Source organism: Lactuca sativa, chromosome 8 (assembly GCF_002870075.4).
Source record: "Lactuca sativa cultivar Salinas chromosome 8, Lsat_Salinas_v11, whole genome shotgun sequence".
NCBI lineage: Eukaryota > Viridiplantae > Streptophyta > Magnoliopsida > Asterales > Asteraceae > Lactuca > Lactuca sativa.
The window spans coordinates 221809823-221819095 of record NC_056630.2 but is presented as its reverse complement, the minus strand read 5'-3'; the positions used below and the strand labels follow the sequence as shown (position 1 = coordinate 221819095).

Below are 9273 nucleotides of genomic sequence, written 5' to 3'. Positions count from 1 at the left end.
AACTGCATAACTAATTTCTTTACTAAATGTGTAAATTACCCGATGTATTTTCTTATTTTAAATTTTTACAACAGACTATTAAAAGAAGTTGGTATATACCATTACCAATTTGTACCAACCAAACTTGTTGGTAACCAAATATATTGGTACCAAATATACTTGGTACGGTACCGGTAGCAAATTTTTGATACCAATTATAATTGGTACAGTACACGGTTTAAGAAAAAACGAATTGGTACCGTACCAATTCCAGCCCTAATTATTATCGCACAAAACATATAAAAATTCGGTTATGAAAAATGTATGCTTGAATTTGGACCTATGTATTAATTTTGAAAAAGATTGTGAAATTATAATGGTTTGTTTTAAAACTTTAAAAGCATAACTTTTTTTATATATGTTTTAATTTACCAAACTTTTTAACTACACGGTACATGTGTCCAATTCATATATATAAAATTAGATCAATTTATTTTTTATTGAAGTATATCTGTTTTTTTGGGGGACAATGGTACGACTTATGTAAGAGTAGACAAACCGTAACGTATATGGACTCTTCAAACATGAAGCCCATATGAAAAAGTGGCGTATAAGCAAAATGTCAACATTCCCAATGAAAGATGTGTAAGCATCCATTGCTTGTACATTCCTTCATCAAATGATTGTACCATATAGTCATCTATCGAATATTATCAACTATCACATAATTAGTCCACATTTAAAAAAAAAAAAAAAATCGATGTTTGTATCATTATATTTTAAGGTATATAGTTTTCCGTGTTTTAAGACTTCTACTATGTATGTAATATAATTATGTGTGCAAATTTTTATATGTTTATAGTGTTCGGAAGAAGTGTTTAAAAGCTTTTAGTTTTTAGTTTTTAAAAGAAAATTTATGGGAATTGGACTTAATAAGGTAATTAGCTTTTCGGTTTGATCACATCTGGGTAACTATTTTTTTTTTTGTACACATCTAGGTAATAAATTTTTTGGAAGTGTTCACATATGACCATTATGACCGGCACTAGCAGGAATGGTCATATGTGAACACTTTCAAAAAGTTCGTTACCTAGATGTGTACAAAAAAAGATAGTTACCCAAATGTGAACAAACCGAGAAGATAAAAGTAAAATACACGAATGGTCCTTGTAGTTTGGGTAATTTGTGCGTTTGGTCCATAACTTATTTTTTAACTTGGATGATCCCTACTATTTATTTTTGTTGTGCATTTGGTCACTGTCCTACCTCAAAGACTATTGTGTCATTTTTAATTTATTTTTAAATTTTTTTCTTATTTATGTATTTATTTTTTATATATTAAAAAAAATTAATAGACCCCATATATCTGCATCTCCTCATCCTAAACCCGAAACCACATTTGAGAAATTTAAGTTGGGTCCTACCACCATCCCATCTCTCATCATCCTCAACTTCTATTTCGTTTCCATCTTTAGTGATATTGACATCTTCATCATCCTTTATTTTTTCGGTCGTTCAACTTTAACGAACCAACCCACAACCCACTGTCTCTTCATTGAATTTTCCACCACCACAACCCAATAGAAGGGTGATGGTGTTGGTTCGCCGGAGTTGAAGGACCGGAAAAAAAAGGATAGTGAAGACGTTGATATCATTAAAGATGGAAAGGAAAGAGAAATTGAGGAGGATGACAAATAGAATGGTGACTGGTTGGATCAAGCTTGAATTTCTCGAATGTAGTTTCAGGTTTAGCGTGAGGAGATACAAATATGTGAGATTTATTAATTTTTTAAAATATACAAAAAATAAATACATAAATAAGAAAATTAATTAAAAAATAAATTAAAAAAATTGCACAATAGTCTTTTGAGGTAAGACAATGACCAAACACACAACAAAAATAAATGGTAGGGATTATCCAAGTTAAAAAATAAGTCAGAGACCAAACGCACAAATTACCCAAACTACAGGGACCATTCGTGTAATTTACTCTTACATTTTCGGTTTGTTCACATCTGGGTAACTATCTTTTTTTGTACACATCTAGGTAACAAGTTATTTGGAAGTGTTCACATATTACCATTATGACTGGTTATGACCTGATGTAACCTGCTACAGCCGGTTATACTGGTCATATGTAAACACTTCCAAAAAGTTTGTTACCTAGATGTGCATAAAAAAAGATAGTTACACAAATCTGAACAAACCGAAAAGTTAATTACCTTATTAATTCCATTTCCCAAAACTTAATATATACAAAATCTTTGTTTGCAAGTAAGACCGTTTAGTTCAGTTTAAACAAAAAATCTCAAATTTAAAAGTTATTTCATTTAACGTTTGAGAAAAAAAAAATATCCATCATTTTTAATCAATTTCCAGAATTCTCCTTATATATATATATATATATATATATATATATATATATATATATATATATATATATATATATATATATATATATATATATATATATATAGTTAGGCTCAAATGTTTTCACTATCTGTTGTGTGCATGTATGATTGATTTTGGACAAATTATTTTAGTTATTTTAAGGAAATAATTAATGCATATTAAATGCTAAAGATGTAATTAATTTCCATTATATCTTCAACATGTAATATACATTAATTACTTTCTTAAAATAACTAAAATGATTGGTCAAGAATCAATCATACATGCACACAATAGATATTAAAAACAAAATAACCAAACCTACCTCTCTCTCTCTCTCTCTCTCTCTATATATATATATATATATATATATATATATATATATATATATATATATATATATATATATATTGTAAGCTTAGAAAAAAAGTTGAGAAAGTAAGAAAGATATATATGAATTAATATCTACATTCATATAAATATATATTTACATTTATATTCAAAAACTCATATAACAAATAAAAAACTTAGATTTCTTGTTTAATTACTAGCTATCAGCTACCCGCTACCAACCAATTTTCAACCTCTAGTTTTGCCAAATATATCTTTAATCTATAATATTATATAAAGATAATTATAAATCCTGGAACAAACAACCGGACAGCTTTTTTTCCATTAAAACAGAATGAATGGCAAGAATTTGAAAAGGACTTGACATTTTTACACACACCAAAAGCAAAAACAAAAGGGAGACATTTCCACTACAGAAAGCTGCAAAGGAATGTAAGTAATGCAGTGCCATTAATGCACAAAGTACAATCTAAATCAGAAAATTGTATTAGATAACATCATAATAACTTGTATTTAAGTTCAAATTTAAATTTACACTTAAAACATTCCTTGTTTATTTTTAACAATCAACTTATGACAAGAAAAGTTATTAATAACACAATAAAAGAGTTATTAAATTTCAAAAATAGGCATTAGCAACAACCAAATATAAAAACTATAGACATGACCAATTTCACATGATCATTATTGGTTCAAGTGTATATAATTTATATTTCTCAAAATTTTATTACACTTGATAATCTTATGTTTTGATTGCTTTTGAGACAAATTTACATGAGAGAGATTTACATTGTCCAACCTTTAATATATAAAGGTTAAAACATGTTCTCACATCAAGACTGTTTTTCTTACACGAGACAGATTCAATAAAAAGAAAATGAATTGTATGAAACTCGATAAACTTTAATGTTATTTTAATGATTAGAATACAAAGCGCATTTACATTGTTTGCACAATTTGTGCCACTTTGTTCCACCTTTCAAGGTGGACGTAACATATTTCAGTCATTGTTTCATTGACATTAGTTTAATTCTTATTTTCAGTGTCTAATGCACGTCAAATACAGTATCATACCATGTCTTATGTAACAGACGAGACATGTAGACTCATGAGCTAATAGTTTGGTTGTTAGAGTTGTCCTAAAAACTATATTTTATGTTAGTTTTAGCATTGGAACTAAATAAATCATTATGCTAACTTTCAATTCACTACCTAAAAATGAAATGATATGAATTATTTACTTCTAATGAGTTTTAATATATCATCATTGTTTGAGGAACAAAAGACCGAACAACTTTTGCTTCCGTTGAAACAAAATAAGTGGGAAGACTTGGAAAAGGACTCATCAATTTTAGACACACCAAAAGTTAAAAATATAAAGCGACATTTCTTAGAAAGAAAAGCATAAAGGAATGTACAATCATCAATGCACAGAGAACAAGCCAGATCAAAAAAGTTGTTTAAACTTTAAATAACAAAGTGATTCATAATTTCATACAGTAAAATATTAACAACAAACAACCTTTAATTTTTGTATTTTTTGAAACAAATTTTCGTTAATGCAATTGTTACAATTGGTTCAATGAATAATTTATGATAAATACAAGAATTATTTCACTATCTTTTTGTTTGTGGCGAGTTGATGAAATTTATATTCATAAATTACTCACACACTTGATAATTCTGTTTGATTTTTTTTTTAAATAACTTAAATACACATCCACTATTCTCCTCTTCAATTTATATCTTTTGGTCCACATTTCCACAGTGACAATCTCAATGACTCAATGCTTTTTATTTGTTTACTTTTTATGGTTTCACAAGGCAAGAAAATAGGGCATTTTTTCATATTATTTACTAAAAAATATTTGAAAAATAAAAAACATTATCAAGAGCAAAGCCTTGGCAAAGATTTAGCACTATTTTGTCTAGACAATCTTGATTTCAAGATTTTGGTCATTTGTGTTTGCATTTTCTTACAAACTTTCTCTAATTCAATCACCCTCCATTGCATTCCTTCTAAATGTGCTCTCATCTTCTCATTTTCATTCACAATATCCATTTTTCCTCCATGTGGTACAACTTGTTTAGCATAGAGTACAACTTGACCATGCCTCCCATCTTTTGTTTCGGTTTCACAAGGTGGAAGGGCAAACCGTTTTTGTATGTCAATGTCAAGAAACAAATTTTCAAGGTTCACTTGTTGAGCTTTAAGGGCTAATTTCGTAATTTTTGACGGAAATTTCTCATTTTGCATAACATGATTGCATATTTCGGATGAAAGTTTTTCGTAGTTGAGACTAGCGCATATGTTCGTCTTTTCTTCATCCGATAAACCCATGTGAACCTATGCCAAGAAAAAAACTCATAAGATTTTTTGACTTGATAACATCATAATTTTTGTAATCATATTTAAATATTAATTATTTATAAAACAAAAAGTGCTAGTGAGTCAACCCAAATTGACACGGTTTCACCAATTTTAGCAAAAAGAATCTTTTCCCTTTTTAACTTTTTACTTACTAATTTACCCTCAAACCATTTCTCTCTCTCTATATATATTTTCCATGTGGGTTTATTATTATTATTATTATTATTTTGAAGGGAAGGATTCGTATACAATTACTTTTTTCTTTACACAACAATTTATAGTAGAACACAATATTTTAAAACACAAATTATTGTGTACGAATCAGCTCTCATTTTTTTAACATCGTTTATCTAGACAGCACTTTCTTAGATAATATTGTTACCTGAAGATAAATGTTGATGGCATGGTACATTTCATCATACGAGTCTCTAGAACATTCCGGAAGGATCTTTAAAAGTGCCAAAAACTTATAGGGTTTCAAACGGGGATCCGGAGCTACTTCTGCAACATACAAATCTATCAATCGAGCAACTTTCTTCATATCACAAACCGCCACCTCACCGCCACTTTTTCCGGCCAAACAACCACCACCGCCGCCGCCTTTTCCGGCCAAGAAATACTTCAACAACTGTAAAACTAAATTAACATCATAAAGATAATTCGACCCGTGTGGAGACGGAACAAGAAGATCATCTAGAGTCGCTTGATCCAAGCGGGACCCAATCATACGCTCCAAATTGTTCTTCGAGATTTTACTAATGTTTAAATTCGAAGAAACCCTTAGAATCCCGAATAAATTCTTGCAAGAAACCGAGTTTGAATTTGAGTTTGAGTTTTGATCAAGCAAACACAAACTATCGATGACCGTTTCCGTTATTTCTCGTTTTTCTTCGGGACTCGCGGTGATAAATCTTGATTTATGATAGTAAACAAGAAACCTACTTGTAACCCCGTGATCAAAATTATGAAAAATGATCGATTTGACCAATGGTTTGACCAAATCGGGAGTCAAAACGTTGACCAAATCTTCAAACCACCATGTTGACCGCAAGAAACGAGTTTGACCACTCTCGGTGCTTTTGCTATCGGTTGATAACCGAAGAGCCGAGCTTTCAGGCGATGAAATCGATGGACAAGAAAGGCTCAATTCGGCGAAAATGAGTCGCGCTACTAAAGAATCCAAACATTTTTGAAGGATTTTTGAAGAAATAGCAACATACTTTAAAGCAGAAAGAAGCTCGATCCAACTCCAAAACTTGATTTCTTCAAGGGATTTCTCGGTTTTCTCGAGCAAATTGTGGGACCCACTAACCTTTTCGTTCATTTCCATATAATGTGCGGCGCGGAATAGGCGAGGTGAGGTATAGGGGTTAATTACGATTTTGCCCTTGTTGTAGCAAAACCTTGAAACAAGCTCGAAACTTTCGGGACCTCCGGGGAAATCGTTGAATATAACTTTGAGATTTTTTGTCGGGCCTTTGGATTTAGCGAATAATTTTCGTATTTTTCCGCAATATGACGATATGATTTTCTGTAATTTTAAGAAACAAAGTTTATTATACAAACACTTAGAAGAAAAAGGAGAAACATAGAAAATAGCAATGTTCTTTCATTTATTTGTTTATTGGGTACATTTTTCAAAATACAATGTTGTAATACCATGAAATAAAATTAGGATGCTACAATAAACAAATATATGAAAGCAAATTTCTATTTCTTGCATATAACCTTAACGTTTTTACAATTTCCCCACATAATTCAAAGAAATTAAAAATATGACATAACCAAGAACAAAATCTAGTTCGAACCCACTTACAATGTAGAAAAAGTATCCGATTCTTCCCCTTCAAATAAAATTCTTTGCAACTTTGACCAAGAAAGTCAAAATTAATCTCTAATCGAGAGGCCTTGAAAATCCAAACACAAATTTGAGTCATGGAATCAACCCGATTGATCTTAAAACTCAATATATATCCTAAATCTTGAAATCATCAAGAATCCATGAAATTTTGACACTTAGAAAAGACTCGTTTGACCTTAAAAGTCAAAATGCATCTCGAATCTTTGAACCTAATATGTTACGATTTCATATCATATCATAAACATTGTCGATTTGAGATTTCAAAACTCAAGGTAACTACACAATGGCATTTTTGCAGTGCATTTATCATTTATGCCACTAAAAAAAGGTAAAGAATTTATGAACCCAAAAAAGAAGATTATCATAAAGTAGAAAAAATAGGACCATTTTGCAGAAAAGAATTGTGGAAAGTCACTGTTTGCAATAAATTTGGTAGCAGAGTAAGAATCAGTCATTAATTCGGTATATGTCAAAGTGCAATTAACAGAAACGTACTTTCACTAAATTTACATTCTGTTAAAAATCGTTATTAAAAAATGTAGTAATTAGAAATTACATAAATTGATTAATTTTAAAATTAGATATGAAGTGAGTAGGTATTATGTCACTCTCACAAGAGTTGTAAAGACTAAAGATCCACTAACATCTTTTACCCTATATGAGAAAAGAAGGTTCAAGATAGTACCCCCCCCCCCCCCCCTACCCCACCCCACATTAATGAAAAACTAACTAATAAATATGCATACATTCATACAATAATATACACACATACACTGAGAAAATGACACTTTACTACAGATATTTGCAAGAATGGAATGTGGGTGGCTAAGAAAACTCGAAGTTTGTACTGAAAATTAAAATGGGAAAAGGTCAAAAAACATTTTAGTAAAAAGAATCATGAAATTTTGATGTGTGGAAAGAAAAAGAACATTTCTTTACTCAAATTGCATGAACGTATGAAGAAAAATGTGTAATTTGGTGTTCGCAGACCGAAATGTCGATAATAAATGCAAATTTTATTCAAAACAGTTAATGTGTATGTCAGTACAATGAATGAAGACAAATTAACCTTAATTTTCAATAGAAACAAAAACAAAAGACCATAATGGCAGAGATATCGGATAACGAACGCAATTCGACAAAAGGGTTTTAGAAGATGGAAGGAAATTGGATTTACCTCATGAATGAAGAACGTTTCTTCGCCATTAACATCAACTTCGAGATCACAAGAAGCGTCCATGGATACACAGATGAAGAAGATGAAGAAAGAGAAAGCCCTAAAGCGAAGACGAAGAAGTGATTTTAGTGGGAACCTTGGAAACCCAATTTGGGGGTGAAATTAGAGAAGAAAGATGTGAAGACAAAGAGCTAGAAATCAAAATTTGATTCGGAAATGAGTAAGAGACAAATGCAAAAGGGTTATAGAAATATGTGTGCGTAGTTGCGTTGGGGGGAAGATACAGAGAGAGAGAAATGTGATTAATAAACAAAGAGATGGATCAGGGAAGTGACAGAGGCGGAGGTAGGAGGGAGTTAGGAATATATTGTTTTTTTTTTTTTTTAATAATATTATGATAAAGAAATAATACAATTATTAAAATTAAGACAAGAAATAGGATTAATTACTAAAGATGGCAAATTAGGTGTGTTAGAAAATATAATATAAAATATAAGCTTAAAAAATAAGTGATTTAACAAAAATATTTTTTGAATAATTTTAATTTGTTAGGTGAAAATAAAATATTTTTGGCAAGATTTTCTTTAACAAAGTAATTTATATTTTATAAACTAATTTTTGGAAAATAGCTTCATAAGTAGGTACATAAACATTTTTTTTTGCAAATTGAATATAGAGTTTAAGAAAAATATATAAAAATTGGTTAAACGGCTAACATTTAATCATTTTAGAGATTAAGTTATAAAATTAATATCAAACCTTTTGATATGAAATCCTTAATGTGTCCAATTTTGACGGTTTTATCGTTATGGCAATTTTTTATTCGTTAATACTTAAATTTATGCTCCCACGTTATCATAAAGTAAATTTGCAAGTTTATCATTTTTTATGATTATATATATATATATATATATATATATATATATATATATATATATATATATATATATATATATATATATATATATATATATATATATATATATATAAATAAAAAGTGAATATATATTACAACTCACTTAAGCTTAAATACTAAACCTCATGAAAATACGTTGTTTTATTATATAAAGACTGTGATTAGGGATTCACGGTTAACAGTTAAAGATGTAGATTAATGATATACACAATAGTTTTGATAAGGAA

General features: G+C 29.6%; 1 protein-coding gene across 2 annotated transcripts; it reads right to left on the bottom strand.

The window, feature by feature from the left end:
- Positions 1 to 4554: 4554 nt before the first annotated feature.
- On the bottom strand, positions 4555 to 8475 carry LOC111903294 (BTB/POZ domain-containing protein At3g22104). 2 transcript variants are annotated; one of them, XM_023899077.3, is made up of 4 exons: positions 8131 to 8475; positions 6909 to 6999; positions 5475 to 6623; positions 4555 to 5068 (listed from the first exon to the last, which is right to left on the bottom strand). In XM_023899077.3, the coding sequence occupies exons 3-4, from the start codon at positions 6420 to 6422 to the stop codon at positions 4610 to 4612; spliced, it is 1407 nt and encodes a 468-aa protein (XP_023754845.1). In that variant the 5' UTR covers positions 6423 to 6623; positions 6909 to 6999; positions 8131 to 8475; the 3' UTR covers positions 4555 to 4609. The 2 variants fall into 2 exon arrangements, with proteins under 2 accessions (XP_023754845.1, XP_023754841.1); XM_023899073.3 differs by lacking the exon at positions 6909 to 6999.
- Between the last annotated feature and the right edge of the window lie 798 nt (positions 8476 to 9273).